At 42.2% G+C, this 19,457-nt stretch overlaps 1 protein-coding gene across 1 annotated transcript in view; it reads right to left on the minus strand.

Annotated features, from left to right (window-relative positions):
• Positions 1–19,457, minus strand: part of eml5 (EMAP like 5) — a 65,203-nt gene that overhangs the window by 38,661 nt on the left and 7,085 nt on the right. Inside the window, exons 2-9 of the mRNA XM_059353223.1 lie at positions 16,491–16,650; positions 12,036–12,134; positions 11,468–11,536; positions 6,681–6,866; positions 5,974–6,109; positions 4,259–4,460; positions 1,501–1,638; positions 1,113–1,369 (exon numbers count right to left, since the gene is read on the minus strand). Coding sequence (XP_059209206.1) covers positions 1,113–1,369; positions 1,501–1,638; positions 4,259–4,460; positions 5,974–6,109; positions 6,681–6,866; positions 11,468–11,536; positions 12,036–12,134; positions 16,491–16,650 — 1,247 coding nt within the window. The remainder of the gene's footprint in view (positions 1–1,112; positions 1,370–1,500; positions 1,639–4,258; positions 4,461–5,973; positions 6,110–6,680; positions 6,867–11,467; positions 11,537–12,035; positions 12,135–16,490; positions 16,651–19,457) is intronic.

Here is a 19,457-nt window from a genome sequence, read left to right on the forward strand (position 1 = left end):
AGTTGCAATAACATTTATAAAACACACTGAAATACAAGAGTATTAATTGGAGCACAACAAGTTCACTGTATCAAACCTTGCTAGCATGAAATACTAGGTTTAATTTTATCCAAAACTTATTTAAACACAAAACACATTTAAATATGCAAGATTACTGTGAAAACTAAGCTCATGGCTCTTCGGGGGCTAAAACATAAAACATTGAACTCCTTGACGTTATCTTCACAGTATTACCTCAGTTGAGTTAGTTTTACGATTGACAGGATCAAGTCTCTATTCATCCCTTCAAAATAAAAGCGACCATTATCAAAGCACGTTAAAGTTATAGATAATGGAGTTGGCAGGCTTCTTCCAAACGTCCATCCCTACTATTTACTATTAAAAATATTATTATCATTACACTAGAAAATTTGATATGAGCTGCTGCAATCAACATTTCAATTAACTGACAAGAGTAAGTGAGCTTTGCCAACCACAAGCGCCTCCTTTCCTCCGATAACTTCTGGCATTCCTCTCCCTGGTTTTAATCACTTTTGGAAGTCGATAATATTCCAAATGTTTTTCTCTTTTATGCTGCAGTCTGCTGGGGAGGCAGCATCAGACACAGAGATGCAAGGCGGTTGGACAGACTGGTCTAAAGAGCTGGTTCTGTGGTTGGAGCCAGGTTGGACACATGGAGGAGGTGGTGGAGAGATGACCTGTCAACATGTTCCAGGCCATCCTGAAATACCCAGATCATCCTCTACACAAAACCTTTATGGACCAAAAAAACAGCAGTGGACGGCTCCTCTCTCTCCGTTGCAGGACGGAGAGATACAAAAGATCCTTCTCTCCTACAGCCATCAGGCTGTCTCATTCTAACAGAGATTCTACCAGACTAACTGAATTTCCCCTCTGGGATAAATATAGTAATTTTGAATTTTAATTTTTGCATTTTTCCTTGCGGACATTCGGGATCTAACTTCAGTGCCTGTGTGGATTACCTCCAATATAGCGACTGTCGGTCTGATGACGTGTCGTGAAAACCCTCTATCAAAGCAACTCTTTTCCACTTTTCGATTGCCAGTATTTTACAGAGAACGTGACTCAAATAGTTGTGAACGTGGACTTACTTGGCATCCTGTAGAAGAGCCTCTTTCCGCTGCCGTCATTGGTCTGCAGGTGCTTGCTGTCCGTGGACCAGTCCATGTGTGTGATGAAGCTGTTGGAGCCGATGCACTCGCCCACTTTCTTGTACCTCTGCACCACACCGTAGATATCCACGGAGTTATCATTAGAGCCGACAGCCAAGTGGGCACCGTCAGGAGAATACTTTAACTCATGGATGGCCTCCTTCCTGTCCTTGATGTGGACCACCTCTGTCATATCTCTGGAGGAAAACAGAGAAATGGAGCTTGAATGAGAAGCTACAATGGACACAAAATGATGAAGCTCTTCATCATAGTAGCCGTTCACTAGAGAATCAAATTTTCCACTTTGGCCTTTGGATTGCGTACCCACCTGACTCTGAGAACGGTGAAGGAGCCATCCTTCATTCCCAGCGCCAAATGAATGCCATCAGTGCTCACGGCTGCACAGCGGATAGGCTCCTCCATGTTACAGCGGGCTATCAGCGCATGATCTATAAGGCTCCATATCCTTTGGACACAGAGAAGTAGGACAGATGAGGAGGCAGTGATGAGATTAAATAGAGTCAACAACCATGGCAACCGTGATCCTGTTTTTGACTGCATACTGACTGTTACAACAGCTTCAATAGTGTAGATTTTTTTAAACACAGACATGTGATAGATGGCTGTGTCAATGCATATCACAATGTTTGTTTTTTTCAGAATTTTGGAAGATTAACACCAGCTCTAATAATAAGTCTATAATAAACTGTGCAAAATGCAGACAGTTAGACCCTGAAGGACCCAATTTTCCCAATTGAAACCCATTTAAATGGTTAAAATACACAAAATAAATGAATATTTGGTAGTTATGATCAGGACTGAAGTACGATAGCCTTGCTAACACCAGACTATAACACAAATGAGATATAGTCTGGATACCAGCAATTCATTTTCGCATAGAGGAGGCATTGTTTACGGTCCTCCAGAGCCGTTTATTGGGCGCTACGAATGTCTATCATCAGCGTCTGTACGTAGCTCTTAGCCAATCGTATCAGTTATATCAGATGACGTATGTAGAGCGACAGAAATTTGAGCAACAAGATGACTGATGTTTACATAGCCAGACTAGCCCATCTCTACTTTTTTTATTTTAAAATTAAAATGCTCGATTCTGCTTCTGCAACGTTTTTCTGCAGCTTGTTGTGGCTCTGGCTGCTCTATAGTTTCAGCTCACAGTCTACCGGTATTGTGTGTGTGTGTGTGTGTGTGTGTGTGTGTGTGTGTGTGTGTGTGTGTGTGTGTGAGTGTGTGTGTGTGTGTGTATGTGTGTGTTGCTTGCTGCTTTGCTTCTCCAGTTCTCGCTTTCTGCAAGATTATTTATTTTTACACCTTATTTCCCCCCTCATGTCATTCTGACACACATCCACTGATTTTATGGTCAATAGACGAGCTGCTGCGGGTCTCTGGGCGGCTCCGCTGTCCCCCGGCTCGTAGCCAGATCACCGTGGTTACAGCAGCGAGCGGTAGCGGGGCTAGTTGGTAGATTAGGCTTTTGCCAAATCCTGTCGGGAGCAAGGCTAAAACATCCTTTTTGGTGGTGAAACAGGAGTGTAAAGCCAGACGTTGTTCTTCTTTTAAAATAAACTTTGGCTCGAAACTATCTACAACACTGTCTACAGCTAGATCCAAAGAGAGCTTCACGTCTGCTGCAGCCATGTTGGATCTGTAGGAAAACTACAAAACTACCAGCTTCAGTCTGTCCAATAGTACGCGTCATCGTCTTGCCGTCCCTCCCCGTTCTGTGTGGATCCCTAAAACAGGGCTAAGAAACGGCCATGGACACCAGACCCTTTCGCAGTTCAAAATGAAATATATGCGATATGCATATTTTTTTTAATTTTCCGATAAGGATAGTCTGATATCCTTTAAAATGTGATTTCTTCACCAAAGGATATAAAAGTTCTAAAAAATTCTTCTTGCTTACCAGAACATATTTGGATGGCCACAATGTTTCAGAACAACAGCTCTTGTTTAATTTATTTAAACTTAGGCACTTAAGAGACTCCCAGTTCCATGTAGAGACGTGAAATGGGTAAACATTCAGGTTCTCTCTCCTGAGGTAAATTGTGCAGCAAAGAAGAATGAGCAAATAAATGGCACATTATCATTTCTTAATAGGTTAACAAAGTGATTTTCATGCACCTCTCTCTACCATTATGTGCCTTTTGTTTGTTTTCTTTTTGAGATATTAAAACTTCTCGATAATGTAAAATTGCACATCAACAAAACAATGTTAACGATATTATTGTAGATCATATACAGTCATTGAAAAAAATGATTAGACCATTGTTTTCTTAATTTTTTTGTTAATGCCTGGTAAACAACTAAAGGTACATTTGTTTGGACAAATATATTGATAACAACAAAAATAGCTCATAAGAGTTTAAGAGCTGATATCCAGCCACTTCCATGGTTTTCCTAATAATGATTTTGGTTATTATCAAGAAAACCATGGAAAATGTCTAGATATCAGCTCTTAAATTAATAACTCTTATGAGATATTTTTGTTGTTGTCATTATACTTGTCCAAACAAATGCACCTTAAGTTGTACCAGGCAGTAAATGAACAAGAAAGCAAGGAGAAAAGAAAGGGTGGTCTAATATTTTTTTCCATGTCTGTATATCGCCCATTGCCAGAATGAAGGTAGTTAAAAGACTTTAACATTAATATATAATTCCATGGCAGTTTTTGACACAGAAATGTTTGTCCTTTGATGTAACAAAAGGGAGTTTTTTTTAAAGGCATGCACAAGGATGCATAAATTAATATCAAGTCATCAAATTGTGAAAATGTATTATTATGCTGATGTGCTGAGGTTTTTTTTCATGCTTTTTTCCTCCTTTCCTCTCCTCACGTGTGCTGTATTTCTCTCTCTTCTCACCCTGTCGTCCTGTCCTGTTTACCTTCGTCATATTGATTGTTTGTGTGTGTTGTATACATTTGGATAGGATGATGGCCAATTTCGTTGTACTTGTACTTGTTACTCTGTGCAATGACAATAAAGGGTTCATTCATTCATTCATTCATTCATTCATTCATTCAAATTCAAAGTTATTTAAACATCATAAGAAGACAGCAGCTTCACCTGACTGAGCGATCATCACTTCCTGTCATGGCCAGAGGCTTGGTGGGGTGGACAGCTAGAGCCCAGAGCTCGCCTTCACAGTGACCCTGCATGATGAGGAAGGGCTTGTTTCGGTCGTGGACCACCACCTCGAAGATCTCGCTGTCTTGTGTGCCCACCAGTATGTGATCTCCCCGCCAGCACACGCTGCGCACTGACAGCCCTGTCAACAACACACACACAGGCACTTATAAAATCAGGGGGAAGGTTTTTTTAAAAAAGCATGCCAATGTGAACGCAGACAGACATTTGCCAACACTTACACACATGGGCGGATTATGGGACAATGGGCCCCTGGGCACAGACATGCAAAAGGCCTCACCACCTTAATGACTCATAAACACTATAGTTGTTTAGCCACAGCTAGTTTTGTTTTGAGTGTATTTGTAGTCATTAAGAATTTCTCTGTGGTTTTCATTCTCTTTGTGGTTGTTTTGACCCTTTTCATATTCGTTCCGAGTGTCTTTGTGTCGCTTCGTAGCTATTTTGGTCTCCTTGCGGCCATTTTGTGTCTCTTTGTGGTCATTTTGTGTCTCTTTGTCATACTTTTCTGTGTCTCTGTTGTTATTTTCTGTCTTTTTTGTGGTCATTTTCTGTTTCTTTGTGGTTGTTTTGACACTTTACATATTCATTGTGAGTGTCTTTGTGTCTCTTTGTAGCTATTTGGGGTTTTTTTGTGGTCATTTTGTGTCTCTTTGTGGTCATTTTGACCCTTTTTATATTCATTCTGTGTCTTTGTTTCTGTTTGACACTATTTTGGTCTCTTTACATTTGTTTTCTGTCTCTTAATGGATGTTTTCGATCTCTTTGGCAAATGTCATTTGCATGTAATTTTGCATCTCTTTGTGGTTGTTTTGTGTCTCTTTGTGGTAATTTTGTGTCTGTTTGTGGTTGTTTTGATGCCTGTCATATTCATTCTGAGTGTCTGTGTCTCTTTGTAGCTATTTTGGTCTTTTTATGCTTGTTTTCTGTCTCTTTGTGGCTGTTTTGACCCTTCTCATATTCGTTTTATGTTTCTTTGTGGTCATTCTGAATGTCTCCCTGGTTGATACGTGTCTCTCTCAGTGCCCCTGTTGTTTGGGCCCCTGGCCCTGTGCCAGGTGAGTGACGGTTCAGTAATCCATCCATGTTCATACAGTCATTATAAGAGACAAAACAGGGATAATAAAGACAGGAGGTGCAAATAGCCAATATGTAGGCCGCCCAGGATTAACAGGAATATACAATGACAGCAAATGTTGTCAAGCCAATCTGCCAACTGACTCTGGGTAATACAGTGAGAAGAGGATGGAGGAAGCATGTGCTGTATACATATGGGAACATAACATCTGTATACGGCGTAAGACTGCAACAGAGTTTGGACTTACTAACAACAGGAGGAACAGTAGAACAATGTGGAGACTGCCACAAACAGACTGACATGGTTAACAACTCCGTCTGCAGTTATATTACCCACCTCGGCTATTTTCACCTCTAGCTACTGTTAGGTCCAAGATTATAAATACAAGAGAGAATAGAACACAAGAAAGAAATTATTAGTAAGGTGGACAGAAAAGGCATAAAGGGTGTTTTTTTAGTAGATTTACACAATTTTCCCAGTGCCTCAGGTGACTTCAGCTTGGCCTGCAACCTTTTCTTTATTCGGATTAAACGAAAAGGAGGCAGTTTGACATCACCTTTATATCCTTGGTCTGTTTCCCTGAGATCAATGACGGTAATTGGTTTGAAGTTGAGATCCCACAGCCGGACACAGCCGTCTCGGCCCCCGGTGGCAAAGCCCTCTTCACAGACATTCATGCTGAAAATCCCTGACTGGAGGAAATGACAGGCTGTCAGTGAGGATCTACACAATAAATGAGCAGCGACAGAACCAGCCCCAGCTACAGACCGTGTAGTGTTGCTGCTGCTCAGCCATTTGTTCCAAAAGGCTTTCACAATTAAAAACCTGCTACTGTGGCCTCAAGATAACACAGAACTAGGTAACAGGAGCTGTAGTATTATTATTTTTATTACTGGAAAGCTCTACTGATGACCTCCTTTGGCTAAGAGGCTCTTTATACACAGGGAGGCACCTTGTTAAACCCTTAGTTTAGAGACATTTGGTTTTTACAAAAAAGCAGCAATGAACGTGTACTGTAGTTATTATACCCTCCCCCATCCACCCATCACCTCACCCAGCTGTTGATCCCATAGATATCATTTAATCCCGTGGAGCAAAAGGCTGATCCTTTTCTACTGAGCAGAATCAAACGAAGCCAGCATGCATGGCTTCGACCCTGTTTAAGTTTTACTAGATTTGCTGTGAGTCTTTTGTATACTGGTGCAGCAGCAGGGTGCAAAACCAAGCCTAAGCCACAAAGCACAAAACATCTTATAAACTCACCCCATGAGCTCCTTGCACTGTCCTCATCAGGTTGATCCCTTTCCACACGTAGATGTCGCCATTTAAGGCACCTGAATATGTGACCTCGTCTTTGGCGCAGGCAAGGCAGAGGATGGTTTGGAGATCCCCCGTTTTGCCAAAAACACCACGTTTGGGTGTGAGAGCATTACCGCATAAGCTCCAAAACTGCAAACACAAACAGAAAGAGTGAAAGAGTATGGTGGCTAATAATCCTCCCTGTAATCCTCTCCTGAAAGAGCCAAATGGACAATTACAGAACATTTGGATACAACAGAGTCCATTAAAAATACACACACACACACACACACACACACACACACACACACACACAGACCTTGAACAAAAAGCAAAGTCAAATTGAAATGCTGCCCCTCCTCTTTATATGATACTGGGGAACTCTTGCTGGGGGTCAGTGCTGTAACCACCTGATCAGCATGCACAGACACAGACACATGCACACACACACGTCGGCTCATTATTTATGAACAAGGTCATTGGGATGCACGGGCACGGCCTCGTCTGAGGGCTAAATCCATCAAACGGAGGAGGAGAGAGTGAAAGAGAGACGCTCTGTCGGCATGGAGATGAGATCACAGGCAGAGAGCTCAGGGAGGGCGTCTCGAATGCTGAGACACGGCCATCGGCACGTGAAACAGAGACTCATCACCGGCAAGCAGCGGGGAAATGACAGGATGACAGCCTTATTTTCTTGTTGACCTCAAGGACCATTTTCCTACCTGAAAATCTTCATTCATAGCAAAAAACATGTTTTAAGCTATAACAACCTTGGATGATTCTGCTCAGAAAAGACAGAAATTGTAGGTGGTGCATTGCTTTTGACAACACAAGAGCTGAGCCTTGATGGACAGCCACACAATGAACAAATGAGCTCCGCGACAGTGACAGCCTGTCACACCCTCACTAACAACTATCGTCCTGACTGATAGGGCTGCAATGTGCTAACAGGAGGGATCGATTATCAGAGACAGGCATCACAGCCCGCAATCAAACATCTGAAGCTTGTACGCACCTCACCAGGCCAGGTCTGCTCTAATCCTGAGCTCCTAACTGAGCTCAGAGTGAGTATTTGCATGTGCGTGAGTTTACGTGAGGGTGCCGGGGCTGAAGGTTAAGCAGTAAAGATTGTAGGTGTGTGAGTAATCTGTGAAGGTGTATATATGCAGGTTTAAGTGTGTCAAGTGGAAGGGTTGGCTGAGATGGAGGAGGGGGTTTTTTTTGTGGCGCAGCCTGTTGCGAAGGCAGTGGGGATGGATGCGGCGTGACTGCATAGCCCTCCCTGCCCGCAACTGATAAGGCAGCAAGACACGGGTGACGGCTAATCCCCTCACTGCTGAATTACAGAGAGGAGACGAGATGCTGAGGGGGGTTTACGGTGAGGCCAGGAGCAGGAGAGAAAGGCACAGAGGGAGAGCGAGAGTAACAGAAGAAATGTGCTGGAAAATGAAACTGCTTTGTGTTGAAATCAGGGCCTTGTTAACAATGTTGCTTTCTCTGAATATTATTTCTTTAACATCCCCCAGAGAACCCCCGGTATAGTGGATGCTACTCGTAGAAACGAAGGATTAACGGAACGTCATTAGCTCAGTTACCTACAGATTACTCAGAGGAAACCCTTCTACAGGCAGTAAGAGAGTTGGAACTCATCAGCAACTGCATCACCTCTGACCCCTTTCATCTCACTCATAATATCCCCCCTTAAGACTACACTGACCCTGAGTGGTGTCAGGGTGCTAAATGCTAACAGAGGTCAACTCTTGGCAGCTCACTGTTAGGAAAACTTGATGACTGGCTGTCAGCACCGCTCGAAGCCGATTTTCTCAAAGCTGCTGTCATTCATCCACATGGTGTCAAACTCAAGTTCACCTCTGTAGCAACTGGTGTGTCAGATGTAGCTATTGGTGTTCATTTATTTCTCTTTCATTTGTAGATTCCATCCAACCGAGTGGACATCTAGACCACATTGTATTTTTGTCCGTACATTATTCTCATTGTCAAGAATCATGTAGTTAAAGTACTGCATGACCTCATAATGACAACATAACTTTGACTCTTTTTTTCTCAAGACACCATGCACAACATTAAATACTGCCGCCTTTAAATATCTTGTATCAGAGTTAGCCTAAATTTCATTTTAATTTACAGTTAATAATAATAATAATACATTTGATTTATATAGCACTTTTAAAGGGACTCAAATTTGCATAACATAACAAATTGCAAAGTATGTGGTATTAGTTGTAAATGTGCTACAAAAATGGTTGGAGAGCCAGAACCCCGACAATATAAATCAGTGGGCTCTCAGATAATAATAAGATAATTAAGGACAGGAAGCATAAAACATTTTTGCAAGAAAAGAAAAGTCTGTTTAATTTGATATTTTTCTCCAGTTTTTCCCTTCTTCAAACTACTGGAAGATTTTGCCTCTCTGGCCTTAACCTGCATCTCAGGTGATCCGACAAGTAAAGAGGTCTTCGTAAATTCAGAGACTCAACTGATGTCCTGCTTGGATCTGCTCAGACTCACTGCACTAATCATGTGAATAGACAGACAGATGAGGGCATGGCGAGTAACCGCCAGGAGCTCGACGTGGCACCCATTGAAATGGCTTCTGTGTTGTTGACTGTATTCTTGTCAGTACAACTGTATTTCCTTTTTCGGCAACAGTAGCATAGCAAAAAACATCATATCTCTATATCTCTTTGTGGTCGTTCTTTGTCTCTTTGTGGTTGTTTTGACTCTTTTCATATTCATTCTGAATGCCTTTGTGTCTCTTTGTCATATTTTGGTCTCTTTATGGTTGTTTGCTGTCTCTTTGTGGTCATTTTCTGTCTCTTTGCGGTTGTTTTGACACTTTTCATATTCGTTTTATGTTTCTTTGTGGTCATTCTGAATGTCTCCCTGGTTGATACGTGTGTCTTTCAGTGTCCCTGACATTTGGACCCCTGGGCCTGTGCCAGGTGTGTGACGGTTCAGTAATCCATCCATGTTTATACAGTCATTATAAGAGACAGAACAGGGATAATAAAGACTGGAGGTGCAAATAGCCAATCTGTAGGCCGCCCAGCTTATGAAGCTCTGTGTACCCCATTAGTGTCAGGGAGCACCAGGAGACAATAACCTTATTTGTTTAGGTTCATAAAATGTACCAGGATTCACAAATATGGTGGATATAACTAAAAACATAATGCAATTTTACATCGTCTGCTGTATTAGCCATGCCTTTACACATCTGGAGTTGCATTCTACTGCCAGGTGTGAACAGACGTATTTAAGGCTGTCCATTTGTGATGGGATTATCCAAGACACATGTTAATGCCAGTTCCACACAGGTTCCTTAAGGCCCCCACGAAAAAAAATAAAGAATGCAACTGGTGGTGATTAGATAACGCTTTGTTTTAATGGGTCCCAAGCTGAAAAGTTGTGCAAAAACCGTGGTGGGTACCTTTAAACAGCTTTTACCCAGCAGCTAGCCAGGCACCAGGCCAGGCATATGATGGTAGATGTGGTGTTCCTCTGTGAGTATATAGGCTGAAGAGGGCCACGCTACTGTCTGAGTTGTCCTGAATGAATCAAATCAAATCACAAATGACTGTTAAATTAGCTGGGAGGAGCCATGTGAGGAGGAGAGCGTAGCCAGCAGCCTCCGTCCTCGTCACAAGAGGTTGTGTTTTCCTCAGCCTGCTAGTGAGTGGATTACTGGGACTAAATCTCCTGGATGCTCTGAGTGCTATAATCGCTGAGCGAGCACAGGGCCAGGGAGCAGATGTCACATGGTCCACAGGGTGAAGGCTGGGGAATTATGTGGGACAATTGCTGGATTGCCTTGGCATCAGAAAAGCAGAAGGGAGGGAAAGAGAGGTGGAGGAGGAGGAGGAGGAGGGGAAAGACTGGAGGATTCAGCGTGGACTGGGGGGTTGGGTGCGGTGGCCGGAGGATGTTTCTGTGCCACAGCGGTGGGGGAAGAGTTCAGTGGGAATTACTACGAGAGGAGGCAGGTCAAGCTGGATTGAGAGGAGGGAGTCATCAGTGACATGTTACACCACAGGGGAATACGTACAGTAGGCTAAACCTCCTGACTGAATCAAGTGCCGCGACATGTAGCCATGATTCACCCTCTTCCCTGTGTTTTGGAAATAAGCTTCCGTTGTGGCTATGGACTCCTTGTTGTTTCCTAATAGCCATGCCACTCAAGGAACACTACTACATATCCCAAGGGAAGGCTTGGCGAAGACACCCTGCATGAACTCATAAAACATTTATGAACACCACTCTTCTGTGAAAAAGAAGTGATACAGATAGGCCCGAGAAGGGAAGTGAGCACAGCTGCACAGCTGCATGTTGAACGGTGGAGTGTTTTTAAAAGCTGAATGAGGAGAGCGGAGAAGGGGAGCTGAGTAGCAGAGTCATGGTTCCTCATAAAAAGGGGACATTTTTCCTCTCTGCAGTGCAGATTACTACAAATTTGAGGGAAGGGACTGTGAGTCATTGCCTGTCCTACTTATGTTAAGTGGCTAATAACCATGAACTCTGGAATAAAGTGAATTTGCATACATCTATTTTAAGACTTTGATATGGTCATGGCGATAAAGCAGAGAAGGCAGGGAGGAAGGGGGCACACAGCGACCGGATTCTTCCTAAAAATCCTAATCTGTTTTCAAATATTATGCAAATGAGGCACTGGAACTCCAACTCTCAGGAGCTGGCTGTAATCTAAAAAGTGTAAAATGACCAGGAAATGGCTGTACCTTGATATGTTTGACACCACAGCTTACAAGCCTGCTCGGCTGATACAAATCCCATGATATGTCAAATATCTGTAGGGGGGAAAACATACAATGTATTAAATATTGTTACACAAACACCACCACGTCATATTACAGCTCATTATCATGCACCATATTGATATTGTGTAGCTTTTAAATATGATGACCATCTATTTTTTTTATTCAAGCCGAAATCTGGACTCCTAATGACCAGATTTCTTACAAAATATTAATAATATTTTTTTTTGAAAGGACAACAGCATAAAAACAACAGAGGAAATGAAAAGACAGTGTGTTTGTGTTTGCACAGACTGTGTTATAATGGTGTGTGGGCTGAATTAGAAAACAACAGCTGCCTGTATTTCATCTTTTTAAAATTCCTTTTCATTAGTCGTGCACCCTCTCAGACGGGTTCTGGAAAGCTCACAATCAATCAGGCCTAACTTGTTTATGTCCCAAGTGGGCAGGAGCTCCATCCTGGGTTTATAGCTAATTGAGGCGGTCGATACTGAGCTTGTGACGGACACAAGGGAAGGAAGAAAGTGTTTACCCTGTCTGTATGACCGGGAGCGGCTGCCAAAACCTTCCCCCTCCTCCAGTCCCACACACAGATTGTGTTTTTAGAGTCCAAACCCACGGACACCAGACACTGCGAAGAGAGGAAAGAAAAAGACATCACAGATTGAACCGACTCTGCTCTGTTGCACTAATCACTGCAAAACAAACTTAGCTACCTCCACTGGCAAACCACAATGAAAGGGCTAATAACGGCTACAGAGCAGAAGAGAACAGTTGTCCAGCCCCTGGCACTTCCACTGAGCACATTTGAGTGCTTTTGCTGGAGGAGCCTCCTATAGCTGACTGAGTGAGTAGGCAGCATCAGCAGCAGCAGCAGCAGTGGAGCAGAAGAGAAGAGAGCCGCTCTTATGGAAATCCTTTCTCCACTCGGCAACTTGCTTTACATGATAGAGCATGTCGTCTTTGATCCACTGCTGCTGAATCAGTGTTCGACTATGGATTGAAGTCTCCGCTGAGGAATTTGAACTTGTATTAGGAGAAATCTGTATTTTAATGATGAGCAAAGAGGCCCTGTGTGATGAAACCCAGTGAAACCATGTGGATGATAGGGGTGAAAAGTACATCATAATTTGACAACACAAGTAATATTTTTAGCCACGCTGGCAGTGTGGCTCCAGGGATGTTGGCCGGTCGATTGGTCCACCGCTTTAGTCAAGACTGAATAATGCAACAACTTTTTAAGAGATTGTCTTGAAATTTTGCACAGACTAGGGATGTGTATTGTATCATTTACAATAACACCGGTATACTTTTTATATGATAAAAAGAAAACGCATATTGCGATATTGGCAACATTCCTATTTCTTGATGTAGTGACATCACGTCAAATAAGTACAAAAGTACCAGCAACAAAATGTACTAAAAGTAACAAAAGTAAAAGTACCCGTGCAGAATGACCCCACTCAGACGTATTCACTTTCTATATATTCTATTTACAGTTTAGTGTTGGATAATAGTTTTGATGCATTTATGTAAGCAGCATTTTACTGTCACCAAGGTAAGGCTCATTTTAACTACTTAATACTTAAACTTACTAATACATTTGTGATTTAAATTATAAAAATGTTTAATCACAGTTTTTATGTTAAATCTTTATAAAAAGTAAATAAAGCTGGCAGCCAAATGTAGTGAAGTAGAAGTATAAAGTTACATAAATGGAAATAAGCAAGTTAAGAAGACGTGCCTCAAAACTTCACTTAAGTACTTGAGTAAATGCACTTAGTTAAATTCAATCACTGCAGTATTATTTTTATTATTTTCTAATACTTCCATTTTGCACTGAAGAGTCAAGAGTAACTGTTTTTTATTTGGCAACTGTTGAGATTTACACTTTATACTACAATTTAGATTTACAGTTGATTTTTATTTTGTTGTATGATTCTTATTTATACAGGCTCAAAAAATATTTAATGCTTTTTTATTTTCAATATACTTTTCAGGATTTTGTCGCATTGTGAACAATAACGTTATTGCAAAAATACCCTTTTTACCATTAGTAAACATTTTCCTAATAATCTCAATTGCTAGTGTCATGTCTTCTTTAATAGAGCATAATGTTCATTTTGTAAATTATTGTCCAGTAGAATAGACAACAGTGGTTTAAAAAACTGCAAATGACAAAGACAGTGCTGACAAAATGCTCAATTGCCATTCTCAAGGATTCACAAACCAAAGGGTAACGTCATGATGACAATGGCTTATATTTTTATACAGTCTATGCAGTAAATTGATGGAAGTTGTGTATTTATTTGGGTGCTGAGCAACCCATATAAAATGTGACTGCCTCTTCAATATATACTCAGTACAAGAACACAATACTCAGAACAAGAATAAAGTAAAACAAAGGTTGCACTCTACTTACCAGACATCAAAATTTCAGCTCATAAAAAATGAAATGCCTAGAAAAACCTTGAAGAGATGTCTTAAACATCAGTGTATATTTTGATATTGCTATAATAGATGGATAGGGTAATGACTCAAGACATTCCTCTGGATTGTCTTGAGTTCAGCTCTGACTTCCTCTAATCCAGGAAGGGGAGAGATGGAGAGTAAATAGAGCCGCTAAACTGAGAAGCGAAGGAGCCTCCTCTGGCTTTAAACACTGTCACATTCCATCTAAATCCCCAGCTCTCTACCCGAGCAGGAAAATAGCACGGGGTCATCTCCCTGTCTCTTACTGCAAAATACAGGAGGTATGACTCTGTGAGCTCCTACGGGAGGAAGAGGGAGACGTGCAAAGATAAAAACCTGGAGATGCTTCCGCACAGTATCGATTTTTATGGTCCAAGTCAACATTGGACGGAGGCTGCAGCCTGTAAATATTAACTGGTGGCAAGTCAGCTGGGAGCTGGCTCGGAACATAACATGAAAAGGTTCAGCAGCCACTTACAAATAATGGATATATGTTGCGTGGCACCAAAGTCAGATACTATTAGCTTAGAGTGTTTCAAAGAGCATGAAAATTTTACGCCTCACTTGGACACAGGTGGGGCGGAGATAGGCCTCTGTGATTATATGATCGGGATTAGTGATCATGATAAATTTCAGGTTGATTACGTTGATCAGCTGTGAGCATATTTACTCGATCAAACATGTTGGAAATGTGCACGAAAACAGCCAATCAGAGTCGAACTTTTCCTGCTCCACTACTTTTTGTAAGATGTCTGAGAAGTAAACAGAAAGACTGACATGGAGCTGAGGACAGTGAAATAGATGTCAGCCATGACTTGGATCAATAAACCAGGGAGGTACAGGTGAATGTTGTTACAAATTACAATCTATCCGCCGCAGTATCGACAGAAAACTAACACAGCATGGCAATTCACACAGGTATGGTGCATTCAATAGCATCAGAATGGCTATGGTGCGTTAAAGAGCGTGGGACATATGAAAACTTACAGAGAAACAAGTAACTACTGAATGGAACTTAGATAATAAACAAGTTAACAAAACATTTACGGCGTGGGCTTTCTAACAACCACAAATCTGTTGAATTATTTGAAAACGTACCACCCAAGTGCTTTATTGTACTGTTGAGTAAAAATTGTTTTTAGATTTTTCTATGTACATCTTATTGAATTTGCTTTGTTATTTACTTTGTATGTTAATAAAATATTTAACTAATTTCTAGTTTCTTTCATTTTCAATACAGATGCTTTAAAACTGGCACTTTCAAAAATATATTTAAAATATCATGATAATAATCGAGATCAGACGATATGAAAAAATATATTGTGATCATTTTTTTGCCATATCGCCCAGCCCTAGGCAGAGACCTTCTTCAGGATTCCCAGAAAGACAACCAAGACCAGCAGGACCGAGAGGGCAGATAACCACTGAGTGTCACCGATTGTGTTGCGCTGCTGTGAAGGAAATTTGGTGTTTCCTGCATGGTGGGACAGTTCCCACATGGTGGGAAGTAGGCGGCAACCTACTTGGTATTCAAGACACAAGGCATTGTGGGAACTGACTCTGTGAACTTAACAATTCTAACACCATGACTGAGGGGAACGTGTTGACCAGTGGGCTCTGTCCTGATGTGATATTTAGGGCAGGAAGATAGGGCCGCATTGAGTCTTGCTGAAAAGCCAATGCTGAAAAGTGCAACAGTCATAAGTCGAGCGGTGTATGGGACTTTGTTGTATTGTAAAATAGCCATTCGAAATTGTGCGATGTATGGAATACGAATGTGCTAATAAAACCTGCTGAACAAGAGTATTGAGTGCTTTGTGTTTGGCTAGCTCACCCATTAACGATGAGTGAAATGCTGAGTTGTTGCCTCCTTGGTTCACACTGGTTCCAAGTCTCTGTGTTTTCATTATATTATCTCCATTAGCATAACTTATAACCCTCAGCTGCACTGTGTTATGTTTAGAGTGTTATTAGTAGCCTTCGCACAATGCATCCTGGTTTATGTAGGTACTGCCTTCATGAACTCAGAAAGAGATTCCACAGTAAGTATAGCATGCACTGGAGAATTTGTTGCTTTCAGTGCACTACAGTTGATATCCACAAAAAAGGTGGCCAGTTTTCCACCTTTGTACTAAATCTTTTTGCACCTTGCACCACAGGCCCTGTCAATCTCTGTCATGCAAAGTATAAAGCACTGCAACGGACTGTTTTCCTGTAAAAAAAAATCGACCAAGTAGAGCATGTCTGGGTGCAGCTGTCCAGCCAATACTGCTGGAGTAATCACAGATGTGTCATTCAGAAACTCAGCCCAGCAGGCGAGCTGCAAAAGCCAGCCGGCAGCTCTCTAGTGGAGTTTTGATTAGTGCTGCTGCGCCTCTCAAACAGAACAGTTCTGTTGACACATTCAGCTCTGCCTGTGCTCTTTTCGTCACAGCAGAAACCAGAAGCCTTGCGGAAGAAATTCAAAAAAGGAGGATGCAATTCAAATAACACTATGGGGGAGTTTCATTTGTACCTGTCCCTCGAGGTCGAAGGCCAGGCAGGCGATGCCGTGTGTGTGCACATCCTTGAGGATGGACACCGTCTGCACAGTGTAAGAGTCCCATACACAGATGTAAGGCTCCTTGCCCACCTGTCCTGTGGCCACCAACACACGCTCCGGATGCAGAGCTAAACTGTACAGAGAGAGAGAGAAGGGAGAGAAAACATCTGGTTAGCAATTGCGTGCTTGTGTGTGTGTTAGTGTGGAGCAGATGAGGGATTCACCCTCCCAGCGGAAACCACTGGGATGAGATGAACAAATTAAGTCTGTGCTGGGTCTGAATATGGAGGCAGAGGGGCAGCTTGACGAGGTGACATGGTCCAATTAACTCCGTCATGCTCAAATACACAGCCTGGCTTCATGCATGCCCGCAGGGTGCTCGCAGTGTATAAAAAAAGCAGTATTCTGTGAATCTGTGAATTTCATTTCTGCTCACTTTTTCAGTGTCCATTGAACTATACTGTGCTCATTTCACCTTTTCCAATTCATCTGGGGTTTCCTCGCATCACCAGGCATATGTTTGTAACACAGTTACATAATCTCCCCTCCACTCGTACCACCCCCACCCACAAGCATTCCCACTCTACAGCTGAGCAACAGCCTGCTGTATAAAGCTGTCACTCCCTCCCCCTGCCCCACCCATCCTTTCAGCGGCCGCCAGTCACGTTCCAGGCAGGCCTGAGTGATTCACTGGGCGATTCTTCCTCTTGCCTTGTCCTGGCCTATATATTTCGTGCTGTGACGGAGCTCCCTCCTTTATAATCAGGCTGCCTGTTTTGCCTACTGCTCTCCAGCATTTCTAATCCTGGCTTGTATTCAGACAGCCAGCTTCGCAGGCCGGGCAGCCTTAACCTGCCGAGTCCAAGCAGCTCATGCCAAACGTGGCCTTCTTCAATGTTCACCTCTTCGCACTTTCAATCTACTTCTCTTCCTCCGTCTTTATCCTTCCAAGTTCTCAGGCTGAATCTGAATCTGTCTGACTCGTGACACCTCATCTGCATTGCAACGCGCCGTCACCTTGGACCTGACAAAGCTTCGGCGGTGTAACGTCACTGAAAGCTGAGGTGGGTTGAGATGTGACAGGTCTGATCTTTGTCCTCCCTCAGCCCTCGTTCTCTCTCATCACCTCCGCTTCCCCACCTTCTTCTTTGTTGAACCTCTCTCCAACCTGGCACAATTTTTGCATCTTACTTTTTATGAATTATATAATCAGAGCAAAGCGGCTATAAATAGCATTCAGAGGAAGAGAGAAAAAATGATGGAACACTTTGAGATGCAGACAGACACAGCAGAGAAAACTGCTCTGGCACAAGCAGGTAGTGCACAGCAAATCTGTCTGGTTTGACACTGGAACAACATGAAATATGAAGAATAAAATGTCAAACAGCAATGGAGTCGATCTCAGGCCAAAGGTATTTACAGGAAACGCTGACAGTCTGGACTTTCACATGTCTCACAGCTCACTAAATGTCCATGTTACTGAGTGGTATATCCAGCGCATTCTTTTGCCAGCTACAACAAGAAGACTGTTTCATTTACATTTCTTTCAGCTGAAGAGCTTGCTAAATGCCATCACTAATGACTTAGCCTGCAGTGCATCGCTGTGGTTCTCCTGTTTGATATAGGCTACGGCTGTTTGATGATGCTGTCTTCCATCTGCCAAGTCCTGTAGTACAAAACTAGCTAAATACTGCAGCAATTAAACAGCCTGTTTTTATGCAGATATGAGGCAAACACAAAACAGCCGGAAGAGTTGATTTTTCACGGTGAGGATGCAAAAAAGCAGCACAGGAAGAGACAAAGGTCAACAGAGGCAAACAGGAGAGCATGAGGCACACCTTTACACACTCCAGCATAAATGTTTTCCTTTTTTTTTTTTAAACATGGGAAGGAATTATGATAAGCCCTCACGATATAGCGAGTCTCTGAGGCAACTTTGATTCACATTTCCCAGTAGTTTCCTTTGTCTGAATTTACCTAAAGTGGATTAGAAAGAAGCAAAGGATTAGCATGTTTCTAAAAGTCTATCTATATGGGATTCCACATCATGTTTTTAATCCCTCTGCCTATCAAAGTCCATCTGAACACCTGCCCTGGAAGCTAAAACCATAAAACCTGGAGTGAAATCATACAGAATATGAGTGTGGTGGTCCTCAGCTGTACTATTACTACTACTAGGGATGGGCGTTTGGAAGAAATCTGCCAACTCCAGCATCTATAACGTTAGTGATCAATTAATCCATTAATCACTATGTTTTTATACATACTCCAGTATGTATAAAAACATGGGCAAAATAAAAGACATATACGGTATACAGTACTATGCAAAAGCCTGTTTTTATAACGGATGCTGTTATTTTGAAAGGACAAAAAGAGACTTCTTGTCGATCATAAAACTAACTCAAATGGGGCGTCCCGGTGGCACACCTGGTTCAGCCATAGAGGCATTGTCCTCGTAAGCAGGCGGCCCGGGTTCGAATTAGACTCGGAGCCCTTTCCCGCATGTCTTCCCCTCTGTCTCCCCTTTCACTCTGTCTCTATCAATAAAGCCCAAAAATGGCCAAAAAATATCTTTTAAAAAAATAGGGCATTGGGCTGGATTCTGGCTGAAGATGCCATCATGACACCCTAGAGGAAGAAGTCCTCTTGTGGAATATTAGCTAGGTTTTTTTAGTCGTGAAATACGGTCGCAAATCAAAATTAGTGGATCTCTTCACTGGAAACAATGTTGAAGCAATGCATTAGCTAATTGATACGTTGAAAGAACATGAATTACAAGACAGCTAAAGTGAAAAATGATGTGTATTCATCGACTGATTCAGATCGCTCCAAAATGTGATCTTCCATGCTACACCCTTCCACATTCATGCAAACCTATTTGCAGGGCCGCATTGATAATTGATCAATCAACAAATTGATGGACACGAATTGGTTCAACTC

Source organism: Centropristis striata, chromosome 16, assembly GCF_030273125.1.
Source record: "Centropristis striata isolate RG_2023a ecotype Rhode Island chromosome 16, C.striata_1.0, whole genome shotgun sequence".
Classification (NCBI taxonomy): domain Eukaryota; kingdom Metazoa; phylum Chordata; class Actinopteri; order Perciformes; family Serranidae; genus Centropristis; species Centropristis striata.